The sequence below is a fragment of the Bombina bombina genome, chromosome 1 (assembly GCF_027579735.1).
Source record: "Bombina bombina isolate aBomBom1 chromosome 1, aBomBom1.pri, whole genome shotgun sequence".
NCBI lineage: Eukaryota > Metazoa > Chordata > Amphibia > Anura > Bombinatoridae > Bombina > Bombina bombina.
The window spans coordinates 418159180-418181845 of NC_069499.1; the positions used below are offsets into that span (position 1 = coordinate 418159180).

The 22666-nt window shown below is 42.0% G+C and overlaps 1 protein-coding gene across 2 annotated transcripts in view; it reads right to left on the minus strand.

Moving 5' to 3' along the window:
* Window positions 1–22666, minus strand: part of LY75 (lymphocyte antigen 75) — a 1208875-nt gene that overhangs the window by 282024 nt on the left and 904185 nt on the right. For both annotated transcript variants that reach the window (XM_053698349.1, XM_053698347.1), the window contains 2 exons: window positions 12569–12645; window positions 11443–11591 (listed from right to left, as the gene is read on the minus strand). In XM_053698349.1, the coding sequence (XP_053554324.1) occupies window positions 11443–11591; window positions 12569–12645 (226 nt within the window). The remainder of the gene's footprint in view (window positions 1–11442; window positions 11592–12568; window positions 12646–22666) is intronic.

The following is a 22666-nucleotide window of genomic DNA, read 5'->3' on the forward strand; positions in this document are numbered from 1 at the left end:
ATTATCCATCGATACTATAATAATTTTTTTCACTCAAGAGTGAGGAATACTTACGGTATTAACAGGTAACATCCTCCTTACGGCACTTAGAGGTACACCTTTCCCTTTTGGGAATTATAACTGGCATACACGTTTCTATTGCCAAACAATATTCACGGTATTAATAGGTAATTTCTCCGCACGATATTAAGAGGTATACTTTTCCTCAGGAAACTTGATTAGGAGATTTTTAACCTAACCAATACCATTATCAACCCTAAGATAAACAATTTTCCTCTTTGTGCAATGATATCAATATATCCAGGCACCTTAGATAAACGCCAGTAGAATCCTTCTCTCCTTACACGGTAACATAGATATTTTTTCTCTCCCCTATGTGGAGGGGAATACTTTAGGTGCTACTAATGTGCACTCCCGCAACGAGGGCTTGCTAAGGGCATCGCATTGCCAACGTTACCAGTTTATTCTTTCATTCAGAGACATTAACCCTCGGTAATCCAAAAGACTAATTCTCCAATGGCATAAAAGGTATCCATATATTCTCAGATGATATCTGAGTATCTATCAAACACCTACCATCCTATGGTAACTAGAAACTTTTCGATATATATACCCGTGGCCAACTATTTGCCATAACCTCCATATACCTGAAAACGAATTTAAATTATGACAACCATTTAACCATTAGGTTATTATTTAACATTGGTTGTTCATAACTTTTCACTGGGTACCAAATCAGCAATTTGTATTTTTTAACCTCCACTTACCCTATGTTTTTTAACCTCGTTATTATCTAATAAAAGTTAAGTTTTATTCTGAGTTGTGTTTAGCATTCATTTTATGATTATATATCATCCAACGTTGTGAGTGCTATATTTGTACTTCTATTTTCAGTTCTTTACTGATTGACCCTTCAAATGTTGTTCAGTACAAGCACCAGCTCCCAGTAACACTTGCTAATAAAGCCTGAATATATATGGGAACGTTTGTTATTGTTTACAAGTAGTGCCATTGGTTTCATTACTAAAGTAGATTTGAATAAAACCCCAGACCCTGTTCCTGAAACGGAACCGGCATGATTACCCCTGAAAACTCCAGGTCTGAAACACACTTCAGGAAAGCCTGAGCCTTTACTGAATTTGCTGGGATGCGTGAGAGAAAAAAATCTTCTCACAGGAGGTCTTACTCTGAATCCTATTCGATACCCCTGAGAGACAATACTCAGAATCCGAACAACAAAGGAGGGGGCGCCCTAATGGGGGACAGTCAATAATCCTAATAATTATATAAGTGACTTAGTCAGTCCTCTATAGCCGTCAATGCAGGCAAGATAACAGAATTTATGTTTACCTGATAAATTTCTTTCTCCAACGGTGTGTCCGGTCCACGGCGTCATCCTTACTTGTGGGATATTCTCTTCCCCAACAGGAAATGGCAAAGAGCCCAGCAAAGCTGGTCACATGATCCCTCCTAGGCTCCGCCTACCCCAGTCATTCGACCGACGTTAAGGAGGAATATTTGCATAGGAGAAACCATATGGTACCGTGGTGACTGTAGTTAAAGAAAATAAAATATCAGACCTGATTAAAAAACCAGGGCGGGCCGTGGACCGGACACACCGTTGGAGAAAGAAATTTATCAGGTAAACATAAATTCTGTTTTCTCCAACATAGGTGTGTCCGGTCCACGGCGTCATCCTTACTTGTGGGAACCAATACCAAAGCTTTAGGACACGGATGAAGGGAGGGAGCAAATCAGGTCACCTAAATGGAAGGCACCACGGCTTGCAAAACCTTTCTCCCAAAAATAGCCTCAGAAGAAGCAAAAGTATCAAACTTGTAAAATTTGGTAAAAGTGTGCAGTGAAGACCAAGTCGCTGCCCTACATATCTGATCAACAGAAGCCTCGTTCTTGAAGGCCCATGTGGAAGCCACAGCCCTAGTGGAATGAGCTGTGATTCTTTCGGGAGGCTGCCGTCCGGCAGTCTCGTAAGCCAATCTGATGATGCTTTTAATCCAAAAAGAGAGAGAGGTAGAAGTTGCTTTTTGACCTCTCCTTTTACCTGAATAAACAACAAACAAGGAAGATGTTTGTCTAAAATCCTTTGTAGCATCTAAATAGAATTTTAGAGCGCGAACAACATCCAAATTGTGCAACAAACGTTCCTTCTTTGAAACTGGTTTTGGACACAGAGAAGGTACGATAATCTCCTGGTTAATGTTTTTGTTAGAAACAACTTTTGGAAGAAAACCAGGTTTAGTACGTAAAACCACCTTATCTGCATGGAACACCAGATAAGGAGGAGAACACTGCAGAGCAGATAATTCAGAGACTCTTCTAGCAGAAGAAATCGCAACTAAAAACAAAACTTTCCAAGATAATAACTTAATATCAACGGAATGTAAGGGTTCAAACGGAACCCCCTGAAGAACTGAAAGAACTAAATTGAGACTCCAAGGAGGAGTCAAAGGTTTGTAAACAGGCTTGATTCTAACCAGAGCCTGAACAAAGGCTTGAACATCTGGCACAGCTGCCAGCTTTTTGTGAAGTAATACCGACAAGGCAGAAATCTGTCCCTTCAGGGAACTTGCAGATAATCCTTTTTCCAATCCTTCTTGAAGGAAGGATAGAATCCTAGGAATCTTAACCTTGTCCCAAGGGAATCCTTTAGATTCACACCAACAGATATATTTTTTCCAAATTTTGTGGTAAATCTTTCTAGTCACAGGCTTTCTGGCCTGAACAAGAGTATCGATCACAGAATCTGAGAATCCTCGCTTCGATAAAATCAAGCGTTCAATCTCCAAGCAGTCAGCTGGAGTGAAACCAGATTCGGATGTTCGAACGGACCCTGAACAAGAAGGTCTCGTCTCAAAGGTAGCTTCCAAGGTGGAGCCGATGACATATTCACCAGATCTGCATACCAAGTCCTGCGTGGCCACGCAGGAGCTATCAAGATCACCGACGCCCTCTCCTGCTTGATCCTGGCTATCAGCCTGGGAATGAGAGGAAATGGCGGGAACACATAAGCTAGATTGAAGGTCCAAGGTGCTACTAGTGCATCCACTAGAGCCGCCTTGGGATCCCTGGATCTGGCCCCGTAGCAAGGAACTTGAAGTTCTGACGAGAGGCCATCAGATCCATGTCTGGAATGCCCCACAGGTGAGTGACTTGGGCAAAGATTTCCGGATGGAGTTCCCACTCCCCCGGATGCAATGTCTGACGACTCAGAAAATCCGCTTCCCAATTTTCCACTCCTGGGATGTGGATAGCAGACAGGTGGCAGGAGTGAGACTCCGCCCAAAGAATAATTTTGGTTACTTCTTCCATCGCTAGGGAACTCCTTGTTCCCCCCTGATGGTTGATGTACGCAACAGTCGTCATGTTGTCTGATTGAAACCGTATGAACCTGGTCCTCGCAAGCTGGGGCCAGGCCTGGAGAGCATTGAATATCGCTCTCAGTTCCAGAATATTTATCGGTAGAAGAGATTCTTCCCGAGACCAAAGACCCTGAGCTTTCAGGGATCCCCAGACCGCGCCCCAGCCTATCAGACTGGCGTCGGTCGTGACAATGACCCACTCTGGTCTGTGGAACATCATCCCTTGAGACAGATTGTCCAGGGACAGCCACCAACGGAGTGAGTCTCTGGTCCTCTGATTTACTTGTATCTTCGGAGACAAGTCTGTATAGTCCCCATTCCACTGACTGAGCATGCACAGTTGTAATGGTCTTAGATGAATGCGCGCAAAAGGAACTATGTCCATCGCCGCCACCATCAACCCGATCACTTCCATGCACTGAGCTATGGAAGGAAGAGGAACGGAATGAAGTATCCGACAAGAGTCCAGAAGCTTTGTTTTTCTGGCTTCTGTTAGAAAGATCCTCATTTGTAAGGAGTCTATAATTGTTCCCAAGAAGGGAACCCTTGTTGACGGGGATAGAGAACTCTTTTCCACGTTCACTTTCCAGCCGTGAGATCTGAGAAAGGCCAGGACAATGTCCGTGTGAGCCTTTGCTTGAGGAAGGGACGACGCTTGAATCAAAATGTCGTCCAGGTAAGGTACTACTGCAATGCCCCTTGGTCTTAGCACCGCTAGAAGGGACCCTAGTACCTTTGTGAAAATCCTTGGAGCAGTGGCTAATCCGAAAGGAAGCGCCACGAACTGGTAATGTTTGTCCAGAAATGCAAACCTTAGGAACCGATGATGTTCCTTGTGGATAGGAATATGTAGATACGCATCCTTTAAATCCACCGTGGTCATGAATTGACCTTCCTGGATGGAAGGAAGGATAGTTCGAATGGTTTCCATCTTGAACGATGGGACCTTGAGAAATTTGTTTAAGATCTTGAGATCTAGGATTGGTCTGAACGTTCCCTCTTTTTTGGGAACTATGAACAGATTGGAGTAGAACCCCATCCCTTGTTCTCTTAATGGAACAGGATGAATCACTCCCATTTTTAACAGGTCTTCTACACAATGTAAGAACGCCTGTCTTTTTATGTGGTCTGAAGACAACTGCGACCTGTGGAACCTCCCCCTTGGGGGAAGTCCCTTGAATTCCAGAAGATAACCCTGGGAGACTATTTCTAGCGCCCAAGGATCCAGAACATCTCTTGCCCAAGCCTGAGCGAAGAGAGAGAGTCTGCCCCCCACCAGATCCGGTCCCGGATCGGGGGCCAATATTTCATGCTGTCTTGGTAGCAGTGGCAGGTTTCTTGGCCTGCTTTCCCTTGTTCCAGCCTTGCATTGGTCTCCAAGCTGGCTTGGCCTGAGCAGTATTACCCTCTTGCTTAGAGGACGTAGCACCTTGGGCTGGTCCGTTTTTACGAAAGGGACGAAAATTAGGTCTATTTTTTGCCTTGAAAGGCCGATCCTGAGGAAGGGCGTGGCCCTTACCCCCAGTGATATCAGAGATAATCTCTTTCAAGTCAGGACCAAACAACGTTTTCCCCTTGAAAGGAATGTTTAGTAGCTTGTTCTTGGAAGACGCATCAGCCGACCAAGATTTCAACCAAAGCGCTCTGCGCGCCACAATAGCAAACCCAGAGTTCTTAGCCGCTAACTTAGCCAATTGCAAAGAGGCGTCTAGAGTGAAAGAATTAGCCAATTTGAGAGCATTGATTCTGTCCATAATCTCCTCATAAGGAGGAGAGTCACTATCGAGCACCTTAAGCAGTTCATCAAACCAGAAATATGCGGCAGTAGTGACAGGGACAATGCATGAAATGGGTTGTAGAAGGTAACCCTGCTGAACAAACATCTTTTTAAGCAAACCTTCTAATTTTTTATCCATAGGATCTTTGAAAGCACAACTATCCTCTATGGGAATAGTGGTGCGTTTGTTTAAAGTAGAAACCGCTCCCTCGACCTTGGGGACTGACTGCCATAAGTCCTTTCTGGGGTCGACCATAGGAAACAATTTTTTAAATATGGGGGGAGGGACGAAAGGAATACCGGGCCTTTCCCATTCTTTATTAACAATGTCCGCCACCCGCTTGGGTATAGGAAAAGCTTCTGGGAGCCCCGGCACCTCTAGGAACTTGTCCATTTTACATAGTTTCTCTGGGATGACTAAATTTTCACAATCATCCAGAGTGGATAATACCTCCTTAAGCAAAATGCGGAGATGTTCCAATTTAAATTTAAATGTAATCACATCAGATTCAGCCTGCTGAGAAATGTTCCCTAAATCAGTAATTTCTCCCTCAGACAAAACCTCCCTGGCCCCCTCAGATTGGGTTAGGGGCCCTTCAGAGATATTAATATCAGCGTCGTCATGCTCTTCAGTAACTAAAACAGAGCAGCCCCGCTTACGCTGACAAGGGTTCATTTTGGCTAAAATGTTTTTGACAGAATTATCCATTACAGCCGTTAATTGTTGCATAGTAAGGAGTATTGGCGCGCTAGATGTACTAGGGGCCTCCTGAGTGGGCAAGACTCGTGTAGACGAAGGAGGGAATGATGCAGTACCATGCTTACTCCCCTCACTTGAGGAATCATCTTGGGCATCATTGTCATTATCACATAAATCACATTTATTTAAATGAATAGGAATTCTGGCTTCCCCACATTCAGAACACAGTCTATCTGGTAGTTCAGACATGTTAAACAGGCATAAACTTGATCAGAAAGTACAAAAAACGTTTTAAAATAAAACCGTTACTGTCACTTTAAATTTTAAACTGAACACACTTTATTACTGCAATTGCGAAAAAACATGAAGGAATTGTTCAAAATTCACCAAATTTTCACCACAGCGTCTTAAAGCCTTGAAAATATTGCACACCAATTGTGGAAGCTTTAACCCTTAAAATAACGGAACCGGAGCCGTTTTAAGCTTTAAACCCCTTTACAGTCCCTGGTATCTGCTTTGCTGAGACCCAACCAAACCCAAAGGGGAATACGATACCAAATGACGCCTTCAGAAGTCTTTTATAAGTATCAGAGCTCCTCTCACATGCGACTGCATGCCATGCCTCTCAAAAACAAGTGCGCAACACCGGCGCGAAAATGAGACTCTGCCTATGCTTTGGGAAAGCCCCTAAAGAATAAGGTGTCTAAAACAGTGCCTGCCGATATTATTATATCAAAATACCCAGATAAAATGATTCCTCAAGGCTAAATATGTGTTAATAATCAATCGATTTAGCCCAGAAAAAGTCTACAGTTTAAATAAGCCCTTATGAAGCCCTTATTTACAATCGTAATAAACATGGCTTACCGGATCCCATAGGGAAAATGACAGCTTCCAGCATTACATCGTCTTGTTAGAATGTGTCATACCTCAAGCAGCAAGGGACTGCAAACTGTTCCCCCAACTGAAGTTAATTGCTCTCAACAGTCCTGTGTGGAACAGCCATGGATTTTAGTTACGGTTGCTAAAATCATTTTCCTCATACAAACAGAATTCTTCATCTCTTTTCTGTTTCTGAGTAAATAGTACGTACCAGCACTATTTGAAAATAACAAACTCTTGATTGAATAATGAAAAACTACAGTTAAACACTAAAAAACTCTAAGCCATCTCCGTGGAGATGTTGCCTGTACAACGGCAAAGAGAATGACTGGGGTAGGCGGAGCCTAGGAGGGATCATGTGACCAGCTTTGCTGGGCTCTTTGCCATTTCCTGTTGGGGAAGAGAATATCCCACAAGTAAGGATGACGCCGTGGACCGGACACACCTATGTTGGAGAAATAAATATATATCACACAACCTCATAAGAGAAAGATGGAGTGCTAGTACAGAAGACAATACAATCTAATCTAGCAATTGTGGCAGCAAAATAGATATAATAGATATAAAGCACAACCTCCTAAGAGAAAGACAAAGATAGATTAATATACAATAATAAGCAGGTGATCATACCTAAATAAGCAAACTCTCAATATGGGTGGTACATTGATTGATCAATGCACTATATTATATAGATAAAATATATAAAATCAAATAATGAGATAGTCTCTATGAATAAAATGAAGAGTCACTGAGGTGAAGATCAAGGCAGCTATCTGTAGAGATCCAGGCCGGGATCCAAAGCAGCAATCTACAAAGACAAGAGAAGACAGATGCGCCACATGGCCCAATATTGTTTGGTCCAAAATGTATTGATAGATGTACAAGGATTGAACTCACATTTGTTTAAGCACCTCAATTAGTGCTATGGAGACAGTCTGGGATCTCTTACAGTCACCCAGGGGACCAACCTCCGGTAATGGTATGATGTCTGTATTAAAACGACATAAAGAGACACAGGTGCCTACATGGCCTAGTATTGTCTTGACAAGGTGATCAATGTGATAAGATGAAATTGTACTCACAATAGTTGTAGCATCTCCTTTGATGCTATAAAGGCAGGATGGGATCAATGTAGTCCCCCACCAGACTTATGCAAAGGCCCACTGGATACAGATGGAAGTCAGGAACCACCAGTTGTCAGGAAGACCCAGGATAAGAACCCCCCTCTCAATCAGAGGGATAGAAGGCAAGCAAACAAGATGGTAGCAAGTGTTCAGGATATAAAAAAAGTTTTATTAAAATAATAAAAACAGGGCAACGCGTTTCTCAGCTCTAGGCTGTTTCATCAGGCTTCATCAAGCCTGATGAAACAGCCTAGAGCTGAGAAACGCATTGCCATGTTTTTATTATTTTAATAAAACTTTTTTTATATCCTGAACACTTGCTACCATCTTGTTTGCTAAGCGGAGGTGTTCAAGCTTAAATTTAAACGCTGTCATTTCAGAATCAGACTGAAGTAACGCCTTCCCTGAGTCTGAAATGTCACCCACAGATAGAAGCTCACCTGCCTCGGCTTCTGAGTATTGTGAGGGTGTATCGGACACAGGCCTTAAAGCATCAGAAAGCTCTGTATTAGTTCTAGCCCCAGAGCTGTCTCGCTTTCCTTGTAGCCCTGGCAGTTTGGAGAATACCTCTGAGAGGGTAGCATTCATAACTGCCGCCATGTCCTGTTAGGTAAAATAATTAGACGCGCTAGATGTACTTGGCGTCACTTGAGCGGGAGTTATAGGTTCTGACACATGGGGAGAGTTAGATGGCATAATCTCCCTCTTTTCAGTCAGAGAATCCCCTGGAGATAAATCTTTTTATAGAAATTTCAGTACATTTGGTACACATTCTAAGAGGGGGTTCCACCATGGCTTCTAAACATATTGAACAAGGAGTTTCCTCTATGTCAGACATGTTTAACAGACTAGTAATGAGACAAGCAAGCTTGGAAAACACTTTAATAAAGGTGAAACAGCAATTAAACAAAAACGTTACTGTGCCTTTAAGAGAAAAAAAACTGACACCTAAACTGCAAAACAGTGTAAAAATACAGTAAAGTCTTTGAAATTTTTACAGTGTGAGTAAGGGACTAAAGCAATATTGCACCCACTTGCAAATGGATGATTAACCCCTTAGGCCCCAAACCGGATTGAAAAACGTTAAAAGTCAATTGAGCACCCTGCCACAGCTCTGCTGAGGCTCCTACCTGCCCTCAAATACGATTTTGTGCAGAAATAACCCCTTTGAAATGGTCCTCAGATGCCAGAAGACTCCTCTAGGGAAGCTGGATGTCTCAGTCTGAATTAAAACTGCGCAGTTAGAGCGCTAAAATAGGCCCCTCCCACCATGTACTGGATGTCAGAGAGGCCTTAAGAAAATACTCCTAGGAGTATCTGACTAGCCATGTGGAAACTAGGCCCCAAATAAAGACTTATCTCCCTCAGAGAAAAAACATCCTATTTATGAAATCATGTAAACGTTTTGTCTCTAAGTAATATGAATATTAACATGAGTATTACCCTGTTTTGTAAGCATGATCCCAGTCGCTGTTAAATCACTGCATCAGGCTTACCTCAAATACACAAGGCTCTGTCAGCATTTCTCTCTCTAGAAATAAAAATACTGAACATACCTCAAAGCAGGTAATCTGTAGGCCGTTCCCCCAACTGAAGTTTTCCCATATTCATCAGTTATGTGTGAGAACAGCAATGGACCTTAGTTACAAACCGCTAAGATCATCAAATCTCCAGGCAGAATTCTTCTTCTAATTTCTGCCTGAGAGAAAAAGAGTACAACGCCGGTACCGTTTAAAAATAACAAACTCTTGATTGAAGGTAAAACTACACTAAGTCACCACATATCTCTTGATACTTCCTTTCTTGTCGAGAGTTGCAAGAGAATGACTGGGGGTGGCAGTTAGGGGAGGAGCTATATAGACAGCTCTGCTGTGGGTGTCCTCTTGCAACTTCCTGTTGGGAAGGAGAATATCCCACAAGTAATGGATGAACCCGTGGACTGGATACACCTTACAAGAGAAAACAACATATAAAGCAAAATTATCAATTTCCTTATATGGCAGTTTCAGGAATGTGAAAAAATGCAAACAGCATAGCCCTCTGATAGAGAAAAAGGCAAGGAATGTGGTTTTAAATAATGAAAATATTTGGCGGCAAGTATGACGCACAACACAAACAGAATTTTTTTTGGCGCTAACAACATCGGGAAATGACACACTCGCGTTATTGAAGACGCAACCTTGTGAAAGGAAATGATGAATTTGCGTCATCAAACTTAACTTTGCGCCGAAAAATCTTGCGCCAAAAATGACTCAATATACTTTGGCATTTTGCGCCCTCGCGAGCTTAATTTTGCCCACGAAATTAAAATAACAGTCAATTGAAAAAGGAATATACCCCAAGTAAGAAAAAAAAAATGCATTTCCCAGATATGAAACTGACAGTCTGCAAAAAGGAAATATACTTGAACCTGACTCATGGCAAATATAAGTACAATACATATATTTAGAACTTTACATTAATATATAAAGTGCCAAAACATAGCTGAGAGTGTCTTAAGTAATGAAAACATACTTACCCAAAGACACCCATCCACATATAGCAGATAGCCAAACCAGTACTGAAATGGTTATCAGTAGAGGTAATGGAATATGAGATTATATCGTCCATCTGAAAAGGGAGGTAGGAGATGAATCTCTACGACCGATAACAGAGAACCTATGAAATAGATCTCCCGTGAGGAAAACCATTGCATTCAATAGGTGATACTCCCTTCACATCCCTCTGACATTCACTGTACTCTGAGAGGAATCGTGCTTCAAAATGCTGAGAAGCGCATATCAACATAGAAATCTTAGCACAAACTTACTTCCCCACCTGCATAGGAGGCAAAGTTTGTAAAAACTGAATTGTGGGTGTGGTGAAGGGTGTATTTATAGGCATTTTGAGGTTTGGGAAACTTTGCCCCTCCTTGTAGGATTGTATATCCAATACGTCACTAGCTCATGGACTCTTGCCAATTACATGAAAGAAAGTCCATTTCCCAATTGTATATTCCCGAGATGTGGATAGCGGATATCATGCAATAATTAGGTTCTGCCCAAGTGATAATGCGGGCCACTTCCTTCAACACCAAGGAACTTCGCATTCCACCTTGATGATTGATGTCAGTCACTACTGTGACTAATTGGAATCATAGAAAGAATCCCTGCCTTAGGCCAGCCATGAAGACTGTGCAGAGTTCTAGAATTTTGATTGAAGCCAAACTTTTAGCACCCTCTGCGACTTCCAGACCACACCTGTCTGTCAGGCTGGCATCTGTGGTAATTACCACCCACATACATTGTAGAAAGGAGGCCACCAGAAAAATGGATTGGTGAGAATGGGATAGATTTCTTAGCCTGTTTTGACTTGTACCAGTTAGCACTAGGTATCCAGACTGGGCCAGATGTGCCTTGCTACTGAGCAGAGGACTTTTTGTTCCTTATTACAACGAAAGGAACAAAAACAACTGGAAGCTTTAGATCTTTTTTCTTTATTCTTATGGCCATTTACAGCTCAGCTGGAGAGTGCAAAATGTTAATTTTTATTATAGTTGTTAAAATAAGTACATTTCTAAAAAATGAAGACACTTTGTACCTTGTCTCCAAAAGCAATCCATCTTGTGGGACAGACTCCACTAACTTGCTTTTGCTTTTGTCCTTCCTTCTCCAATAAGGTTACATTCCGATTTTCACACACAAATGGAAATTTCAGACTGCAGTCTAGGGGTGGGAAATGTATATACTCTGGGGAAAGAAAAGGCCAAAATGAATGATAAACTATAAACATTTCTCCGTATTCCATTATTAGTTTCTATAACAGGCTTTACGGAATATAAATGTGTAATTAAAAGAAAAAAATAAATAAATAGAAACAAATGTGTATGCCTGTGTGTACTTTGTGTTTAAAGGATACCAAGAAAACAAAGCAAATTAGATAAAGATAGATGGTAAAATGGAAAGTTGTTTAAAATGGTCTGAAACATGAAAGAAAATGTTTGGGTTTCACGTCCTTTTAAATGAAGCACTTGACTCTTTGTATTACTCCCTGGAGTGTTTAGTGGTGACACATGAAGGTTCAGAATATGTCAGAAAAGTCCCAAAGAAAAAGAGTACGATAATATTAAAAGGGACATGACACCCAAAAATTTTATCTCATGATTTAGGTAGAACATACAATTTTAAACAACTTTCCTGTTTACTTCTATTATCAAATTTGTGTCATTCTCTTGGTATCATTTGTTGAAGGAGCAGCAATGCACTACTGGTTTCTAACGGAACACATGGGTGAGCCAATGACAATTGGTATTTATATGCAGCCACTAATCAGCAGCTAGAACTTAGGATCTTTGCTGCTCCTGAGCTTTCCTGGATAAACCTTTCAGCAAAGGATAATCAGAGAAGGAAGCAAATAAAATAATAGAGGTGAATTGGAAAGTTGTTGCTCTGTCTAAATCATGCATGTCTAATTATACATTTACTGTCCCTTTAAGACAGGGTCTCTTATCTAGGTAAAACATTGTATAAGTATTGAATAGTTTTTAATTACATAAGATCATTAACAACGATCCATACTATATTCTAAATGTATAGAAAGTCAAAGCCATTAGTACTGGATGTATAACAGAACAAAATGGGTAATAGTATAAAGCCTCAAGATGATGTGGCACTGTACTATCTAATATAACATGAAATTAAATGTAAATAATGTCTGCAAAACATACCTAATTGCAAACCATCTGTAGAAATATACCGGCACTGGTTTATAGTCGAGCCAAATATAATCTCATAGAACATCAGCCTAAGAGAAAAAAAAACAAAAAAAAACAAATTACGCTTATCTGATAAATTAATTTATTTCATGGTGTTGAGAGTCCACAAGCCATCACATGTGGGATTAAACTCCAGTCCACTAGGAGGAGAGAAAAAATACCCAACATACCAAGAGTTTTTAATCCCTCCCACTTCCCTGTACAACTCAGTCAAACATATGGCCAAGAAAGGAAAGTAGAAACGATCAAATCTGGGTAAATTAAGTGAAAACTAGAACAGCCACAAACTTGAATAAGCAAAAGGATGGTCTCATGGACCCTCACCACCATGAAAGAAATCAATTTATCAGGTAAGCATACATTTTGATTTCTTTCATAAGGTGGTGAGAACCCACTAGCCATAACATGCATAGAAGTTCTAGATAGAAGATGCCGTCTGGATGAAGACTTCTGCCCATCTGGAGGACCACTTCTGCCCGTCTGCCGGCTTTGTTGAGGACATCTTGCCGCTTGCATGAAGACTTTTCCCGGTAAGTGAATCTTCGGGGGTTAGTGTTAGGTTTTTTTTAAGGGTGTATTGGGTGGGTTTATTTTTTAGGTTAGGGCTTTGGGCAGCAATAGAGCTAAATGCCCTTTTAAGGGCAATGCCCAGCCAAATGCCCTTTCAGGGCAATGGGGAGCTTAGTTTTTTTTAGTTAGGTTTTTATTTGCGGGGGTTGGTTGTGTGGGTGGTGGGTTTTACTGTTGGGGGGGGTTGTTTGTATTTATTTTTAAAGGTAAAAGAGCTGATTTATTTGGGGCAATGCCCCGCAAAAGGCTCTTTTAAGGGCTATTGATACTTTAGTTTAGGCTAGGTTTTTTTTTTATTATGGTTGGGCTTTTTTTTTATTTTGATAGGGCTATTAGATTAGGTATAATTAGTTTAAATATCCTGTAATTTGTTTTTTATTTTCTGTAATTTAGTGTTTGTTTGTTTTTGTGATTTAGCTAATTTAATTTAATTTATTTAATTGCATTTCATTTAGGGAATTGATTTAATTGTAGTGTAGTGTAACTTAGGTTAGTTTTCATTTTACAGGTAAATTTATATTTATTTTAGCTAGGTAGTTATTAAATAGTTAATAACTATTTAATAATTATTCTACCTAGTTAAAAGATATACAAACTTGCCTGTAAAATAAAAATAAACCCTAAGATAGCTACAATGTAACTATTAGTTATATTGTAGCTAGCTTAGGGTTTATTTTACAGGTAAGTATTTAGTTTTAAATAGGAATAATTTAGTTAATGATAGTAATTTTATTTAGATTTATTTAAATTATATTGAAGTTAGGGGGTGTTAGGGTTAGACTTAGGTTTAGGGGTTAATAAATTTAGAATAGTGGCTGCGACGTTGCGGGCGGCAGATTAGGGGTTAATAAATATAATGTAGGTGGCGGCGAAGTTACCATTGAACACAAAATAATTATGGTTTAGTACAAATCATCCAGTGTTATTTCTTGTATCTTACTCAATACATCCATTGTATCTCAGTCTGATATCTAGATATTTATATGCTTGTTATTATTATTATTATCATTTATTTGTATAGAGCCGCCAAATTCCGTAGCGCTGGGTACAATGATAGGGGTATACAATGACAAAGAGTTGTGATAAAAACATAATTTATGCTTACCTGATAAATTCCTTTCTCCTGTAGTGTAGTCAGTCCACGGGTCATCCATTACTTATGGGATTATATCTCCTCCCTAACAGGAAGTGCAAGAGGATCACCCAAGCAGAGCTGCTATATAGCTCCTCCCCTCTACGTCATACCCAGTCATTCGACCGAAACCAAACGAGAAAGGAGAAACTATAGGGTGCAGTGGTGACTGGAGTTTAAGTTAAAAAATTTTAGACCTGCCGTAAACAACAGGGCGGGCCGTGGACTGACTACACTACAGGAGAAAGGAATTTATCAGGTAAGCATAAATTATGTTTTCTCCTGTTAAGTGTAGTCAGTCCACGGGTCATCCATTACTTATGGGATACCAATACCAAAGCTAAAAGTACACGGATGACGGGAGGGAAAGGCAGGATCTTTACACGGAAGGAACCACTGCCTGTAGAACCTTTCGCCCAAAAACAGCCTCCGAAGAAGCAAAAGTGTCAAATTTGTAAAATTTTGAAAAAGTATGAAGTGAAGACCAAGTTGCAGCCTTGCAAATCTGTTCAACAGAGGCCTCATTCTTAAAGGCCCAAGTGGAAGCCACAGCTCTAGTAGAATGAGCTGTAATCCTTTCAGGAGGCTGCTGTCCAGCAGTCTCATATGCTAAACGTATTATGCTACGAAGCCAAAAAGAGAGAGAGGTAGCCGAAGCTTTTTGACCTCTCCTTTGTCCAGAATAAACGACAAACAGGGAAGAAGTTTGACGAAAATCCTTAGTTGCCTGCAAATAAAATTTCAGGGCACGGACGACGTCCAGATTGTGCAGAAGTCGTTCCTTCTTTGAAGAAGGGTTAGGGCACAATGATGGAACAACAATCTCTTGATTGATATTCCTGTTAGTGACTACCTTAGGTAAGAACCCAGGTTTAGTACGCAGAACTACCTTGTCTGAATGAAAAATCAGATAAGGAGAATCACAATGTAAGGCCGATAACTCAGAGACTCTTCGAGCCGAGGAAATAGCCATTAAAAACAGAACTTTCCAAGATAACAGCTTGATATCAATGGAATGAAGGGGTTCAAACGGAAACACCTTGCAGAACGTTAAGAACTAAGTTTAAGCTCCACGGCGGAGCAACAGTCTTAAACACAGGCTTAATCCTAGCCAAAGCCTGACAAAAAGCCTGAACGTCTGGAACTTCTGACAGACGTTTGTGTAAAAGGATAGACAGAGCTGAGATCTGTCCCTTTAACGAACTAGCAGATAAACCCTTTTCTAAACCTTCTTGTAGAAAAGACAATATCCTAGGAATCCTAACCTTACTCCATGAGTAACTCTTGGATTTGCACCAATATAAGTACTTACGCCATATTTTATGGTAAATTTTCCTGGTAACAGGTTTCCTAGCCTGTATTAAGGTATCAATCACTGACTCCGAGAATCCCCGCTTTGATAGAATCAAGCGTTCAATCTCCATGCAGTCAGCCTCAGAGAAATTAGATTTGGATGTTTGAAAGGACCCTGAATCAGAAGGTCCTGTCTCAGAGGCAGAGACCAAGGTGGACAGGACGACATGTCCACTAGATCTGCATACCAGGTCCTGCGTGGCCACGCAGGCGCTATTAGAATCATCGATGCTCTCTCCTGTTTGATCCTGGCAATCAATCGAGGAAGCATCGGGAAGGGTGGAAACACATAAGCCATGTTGAAAACCCAAGGTGCTGTCAGAGCATCTATCAGTACCGCTCCCGGGTCCCTGGACCTGGATCCGTAACAAGGAAGCTTGGCGTTCTGGCGAGACGCAATGAGATCCAGATCTGGTTTGCCCCAATGCTGAAGCAGTTGGGCAAACACCTCCGGATGAAGTTCCCACTCCCCCGGATGAAAAGTCTGGCGACTTAGGAAATCCGCCTCCCAGTTCTCCACGCCTGGGATGTGGATCGCTGACAGGTGGCAAGAGTGAGACTCTGCCCAGCGAATTATCTTTGAGACTTCCATCATCGCTAGGGAACTCCTTGTCCCTCCCTGATGGTTGATGTAAGCCACTGAAACCTGATGAACCTCAGAGTTGCTAACTGAGGCCAAGCCAGAAGGGCATTGAAAACTGCTCTTAATTCCAGAATGTTTATCGGAAGGAGGCTCTCCTCCTGAGTCCATGATCCCTGAGCCTTCAGGGAATTCCAGACAGCGCCCCAACCTAGCAGGCTGGCGTCTGTTGTTACAATCGTCCAATCTGGCCTGCTGAAGGGCATCCCCCTGGACAGATGTGGCCGAGAAAGCCACCATAGAAGAGAATCTCTGGTCTCTTGATCCAGATTTAGCATAGGGGACAAATCTGAGTAATCCCCATTCCACTGACTTAGCATGCACAATTGCAGCGGTCTGAGATGCAGGCGTGCAAAGGGTACTATGTCCATTGCCGCTACCATTAAGCCGATTACCTCCATGCATTGAGCCACTGACGGGTGTTGAATGGAATGAAGGACACGGCAAGAATTTAGAAGTTTTGATAACCTGTCCTCTGTCAGGTAAATTTTCATTTCTACAGAATCTATAAGAGTCCCCAAGAAGGGAACTCTTGTGAGTGGCAATAGAGAACTCTTTTCTACGTTCACCTTCCACCCATGCGACCTTAGAAATGCCAGAACTAACTCTGTATGAGACTTGGCAGTTTGGAAACTTGACGCTTGTATCAGAATGTCGTCTAGGTACGGAGCTACCGATATTCCTCGCGGTCTTAGTACCGCCAGAAGAGAGCCCAGAACCTTTGTAAAGATTCTTGGAGCTGTAGCTAACCCGAAGGGAAGAGCTACAAACTGGTAATGCCTGTTTAGGAAGGCAAACCTTAGATACCGGTAATGATCCTTGTGAATTGGTATGTGAAGGTAGGCATCCTTTAAATCCACTGTGGTCATGTACTGACCCTTTTGGATCATAGGTAAGATGGTCCGAATAGTTTCCATTTTGAACGATGGAACTCTTAGGAATTTGTTTAGGATCTTTAAGTCCAAGATTGGTCTGAAGGTTCCCTCTTTTTTGGGAACCACAAACAGATTTGAGTAAAACCCTTGTCCGTGTTCCGACCGCGGAACTGGGTGGATCACTCCCATTAGTAAAAGGTCTTGTACACAGCGTAGAAACGCCTCTTTCTTTATCTGGTTTGCTGACAACCTTGAAAGATGAAATCTCCCTTTTGGAGGAGAAGCTTTGAAGTCCAGAAGATATCCCTGAGATATGATCTCTAACGCCCAGGGATCCTGGACATCTCTTGCCCAAGCCTGGGCGAAGAGAGAAAGTCTGCCCCCCACTAGATCCGTTTCCGGATCGGGGGCCCTCACTTCATGCTGTCTTAGGGGCAGCAGCAGATTTTCTGGCCTGCTTGCCCTTGTTCCAGGACTGGTTAGGTTTCCTTCCCTGTCTGTAGCGAGCAACAGTTCCTACCTGTCTTGGAGCGGAGGAAGTTGATGCTGCTCCTGCCTTGAAGTTACGAAAGGCACGAAAATTAGACTGTTTAGCCCTTGGTTTGGCCCTGTCTTGAGGCAGGGCATGGCCCTTACCTCCAGTAATGTCAGCGATAATTTCTTTCAAACCGGGCCCGAATAATGTCTGCCCTTTGAAAGGGATGTTAAGCAATTTAGATTTAGAAGTCACATCGGCTGACCAGGATTTAAGCCACATCGCTCTACGCGCTTGAATGGCGAATCCGGAGTTCTTAGCCGTAAGTTTAGTTAAGTGTACTAAGGCATCAGAAATAAATGAATTAGCTAGCTTAAGGACTTTAAGCTTGTCTATAATCTCATCCAATGGAGCTGAGCTAAGGGTCTCTTCCAGAGACTCAAACCAGAATGCCGCCGCAGCCGTGACAGGCGCAATGCATGCAAGGGGTTGTAATATAAAACCTTGCTGAACAAACATTTTCTTAAGGTAACCCTCTAACTTTTTATCCATTGGATCTGAAAAAGCACAGCTATCCTCCACCGGGATAGTGGTGCGCTTAGCCAGAGTAGAAACTGCTCCCTCCACCTTAGGGACCGTCTGCCATAAGTCCCGTGTGGTGGCGTCTATTGGAAACATTTTTCTAAATATAGGAGGGGGTGAAAAAGGCACACCGGGTCTATCCCACTCCTTGTTAACAATTTCTGTAAGCCTTTTAGGTATAGGAAAAACGTCAGTACACGCCGGTACCGCAAAATATTTATCCAGCCTACATACTTTCTCTGGAATTGCAACCGTGTTACAATCATTCAGAGCCGCTAATACCTCCCCTAGTAATACACGAAGGTTCTCAAGCTTAAATTTAAAATTTGAAATGTCTGAGTCCAGTTTACTTGGATCAGATCCGTCACCCACAGAATGAAGCTCTCCGTCCTCATGTTCTGCAAATTGTGACGCAGTATCAGACATGGCTCTATTATTATCAGCACACTCTGTTCTTACCCCAGAGTGATCGCGTTTACCCCTAAATTCTGGCAATTTAGATAGTACTTCAGTCATAACATTAGCCATGTCTTGCAAAGTGATTTGTATGGGCCGCCCTGATGTACTTGGCGCCACAATATCACGCACCTCCTGAGCGGGAGGCGAAGGTACTGACACGTGAGGAGAGTTAGTCGGCATAACTTCCCCCTCGTTGTCTGGTGAAATTTTCTTTACATGTACAGATTGGCTTTTATTTAAAGTAGCATCAATGCAATTAGTACACAAATTTCTATTGGGCTCCACATTGGCCTTTAAACATATTGAACAAAGAGATTCATCTGTGTCAGACATGTTTAAACAGACTAGCAATGAGACTAGCAAGCTTGGAAAATACTTTTCAAATAAATTTACAAGCAATATAAAAAACGTTACTGTGCCTTTAAGAAGCACAAAAAACTGTCACAGTTGAAATAACAATGAACCAAATTAGTTATAGCAACCAAATTTTCACAGTAAATGCATTAAGTTAGTAAAGGATTGCACCCACCAGCAAATGGATGATTAACCCCTTAGTACCCAAAAACGGATAACAATTTAATATTAACGTTTTTATCATAGTCAAAACACACTCTCACAGGTCTACTGTGAGTGATTACCTCCCTCAAAACTAGTTTTGGAGACCCCTGGGCTCTGTAGAGACGTCCTGGATCATGGAGGAAGAAATAGGAAGACTGTGACTGAATTTTTACTGCGCAATAAAGCGCTAAAATAGGCCCCTCCCACTCATATTACAACAGTGGGGAAGCTCAGTAAACTGATTTTATTCAGAAACAAACGACAGCCATGTGGTAAAAATCATGCCCATAAAGTTTTATCACCAAGTACCTCAGAAAAAAACGATTAACATGCCAGTAAACGTTTTAAAAATAAAATTATGAAATGTTATTAATAAGCCTGCTGCTAGTCGCTTTCACTGCAGTGGAGGCTCAAATATTACTTAAATATATACAGTATTTTCTTAGTGAAGTTCCATTCCCCAGAAATACCTCAGTGTAAACATACATACATATCAGCCTGATACCAGTCGCTACTACTGCATTTAAGGCTGCACTTACATTATATCGATATTAGCAGTATTTTCTCAGTCAATTCCATTCCTTAGAAAATAATATACTGCAACATACCTCCTTGCAGGTGAACCCTGCCTGCTATCCCCTGTTCTGAAGTTACCTCACTCCTCAGAATGGCCGAGAACAGCAAGTGGATCTTAGTTACGACCGCTAAGATCATACACAAACTCAGGTAGATTCTTCTTCTAATGCTGCCTGAGAAGAACAACACACTCCGGTGCTGTTTAAAATAACAAACTTTTGATTGAAGAAATAAAAACTAAGTTTAACAACCACAGTCCTCTCACACGTCCTATCTATTAGTTAGGTGCAAGAGAATGACTGGGTATGACGTAAAGGGGAGGAGCTATATAGCAGCTCTGCTTGGGTGATCCTCTTGCACTTCCTGTTAGGGAGGAGATATAATCCCATAAGTAATGGATGACCCGTGGACTGACTACACTTAACAGGAGAAATACAAAACATAACAAAACTAAACAAATCTAGCACAGGAGGAAGAGGGCCCTGCTCCGGAGAGCTCGCAGTCTATAGGTTTAGGGTGCAGAGACATAAGGTTGGGGTAGCTTGTTACATTGGTTGTATTTGCAGCAGTGAGTCAGGCAGTCCATGTACATGTATTAGTTTGGTTCAGATGCGGGATGGAGGAGAGATGGCAAGCCTCTCTGAATAGGTGGGTTTTCAAGGATCGTCTTAAGCTATACAAGGTTGAAGACAGTCTAACGGAGCGGGGTAGAGAGTTCCAGAGGACAGGAGCAGCACGTGCAAAGTCTTGGAGGCGGGAGTGGGATGTAGAGATAACAGGAGTGTAGAGACGTAGGTCAGAGGTTGATCGAAGAGGACGGGATGGGGAATATTTCACGATGAGAGAGGAAATATAGTTGGGAGTTATACTGTTGAGTGCTTTGTAGGTTAGGGCTAATACTTTAAATTGTTTTCTGGAGTGTATGGGGAGCCAGTGTAGAGACTGGCAGAGCGGAGCAGCTGATGTAGATCGTCGACTTAGGTGGATGAGTCTAGCAGAAGCATTCATAATAGATTGGAGGGAGGAGAGGCGGTGTTTTGGAAGGCCATTTAGGAGTAGATTGCAATAATCAATGCGTGACAGGATGAGGGAATGAATAAGTATTTTTGTAGTTTTTTGAGTAAGGAAGGGACGAATTCTGGATTCTGTGAACGGCAGGATTTGGTAAGCATTTGTATATGTGGGTTGAATGTGAGTTCTGAGTCTAGTGTGACCCCAAGGCAGCAGACCTGGGGTGAGGTGTTGAGAATAGAGTCTCCAACCATCAGAGAAATGTCAGGTGTCGGATGTCTCGAAGAGGGGGGGGGGGGGATAAGAAGCAGCTCAGTTTTGGACAGATTGAGTTGGAGGTAGTGTGAAGACATCCAAGAGAAAATTGCAGAGAGGCAGTCAGAAATCTGGTTGAGTACAGAGGGAGAGATATTAGGAGAGGAAAGATAGATTTGGGTATCATCAGCATATAAGTGGTACTGGAATCCAAAGGAGGCTATAAGTTTTCCAAGGCAGGATGTATAAAGAGAGAAAAGCAAGGGGCCCAAGACCTTGCGGTACTCCAACTGAGAGAGGCATAGGATCACAAGATATGTTGTTAAAGGAAACTGAAAACGAGCGATTTGAAAAATATGATGCAAATCAGGAGAGGGCTGTGTCTCGGATGCCAAATGAATGTAGTATTTTTAGGACAAGAGGATGGTCAACTCTGTCAAAAGCTGCGGACAGGTCAAGAAGAATTAGTAAGGAGTAATGGCCTTTTGCTTTAGCTGATAACAGGTCATTTGTTAGCAAGAGCGGTTTCTGTTGAGTGTTTAGGGTGGAAACCAGATTGTAGTGGATCAAGTAAGGAGTTAGTTGTGAGAATTTGAGTTAGCCGATTATAGACCAGTCATTCCAATAATTTTGAAGCAAAGGGAAGTAAGGAGACCAGTCAATAGTTAGAAGGCATGGAGGGGTTAAGCAAGGGCTTTTTTTTAGGATTGGTATGGTTGACGCATGCTTGAATGTGTCAGGAAATGTGCCAGCAGTGAGAGATTGGTTAAAGAGATGAGTTAGGGTAGGGGTTAGTGAAGCAGAGAGAGAGGGAATAAGTCGTGAAGGAATAGGGTCAAGTGGGCAGGTTGTGAGATGAGCCAAGGATAGGAGTGCAGAGACTTCTTCCTCTGTTACAGGAGGGAAGTAGCATAGATTTTTGTTAATAGAAGGGGTGGGTAGGATCGCTGGGTTTGAGGGGTGCAGATCTCTTTTCTAATGGTGTCAATTTTATTTTTGAAGTGATCAGCAATAATTTGAACAGTGAGGTTGGTAGTGGCCGGGGGGGCAGGCGGACGTAGAAGGGAGTTAAAGGTTGAGAACAGTTTTCTGGGGTTGGATGCGTGAGATGACACAAGGGAGGAGAAATAGAATTGTTTGGCCAGGCTGAGCGCAGAGTTGTAGGACTTAAGGGTGAATTTATAATGTTGGAAATCAGCAAAGGTGCGTGATTTCCTCCACTGCCGTTCAGCAGCCTGTGAGCATCGCTGAAGATATCTGGTCTGTTTAGTGTGCCACGGTTGCCGTTGAGTGATTGATGTACGTCGAAGAGTGGAGGGTACAGTTTTGTCAAGTGTTGATTTTAGTGACGAATTATACTGTAGCGTCACGAGGTTTGGACAAGAAAGGGATGAAATGTCAGAGAGCAGAGGACTCAGTTGAGTGGAAAAGTCTGTGAGATGCAAGTCATTTAAATTTCTGTGAGGTAGCAGTTTTTTGGGGCTTGCAAAGATGTTCACACAAGCTGCCAATACCCGAAACAATAGGTCACCCTGGCGGTACATTTTTATTCTTATGTATTTTT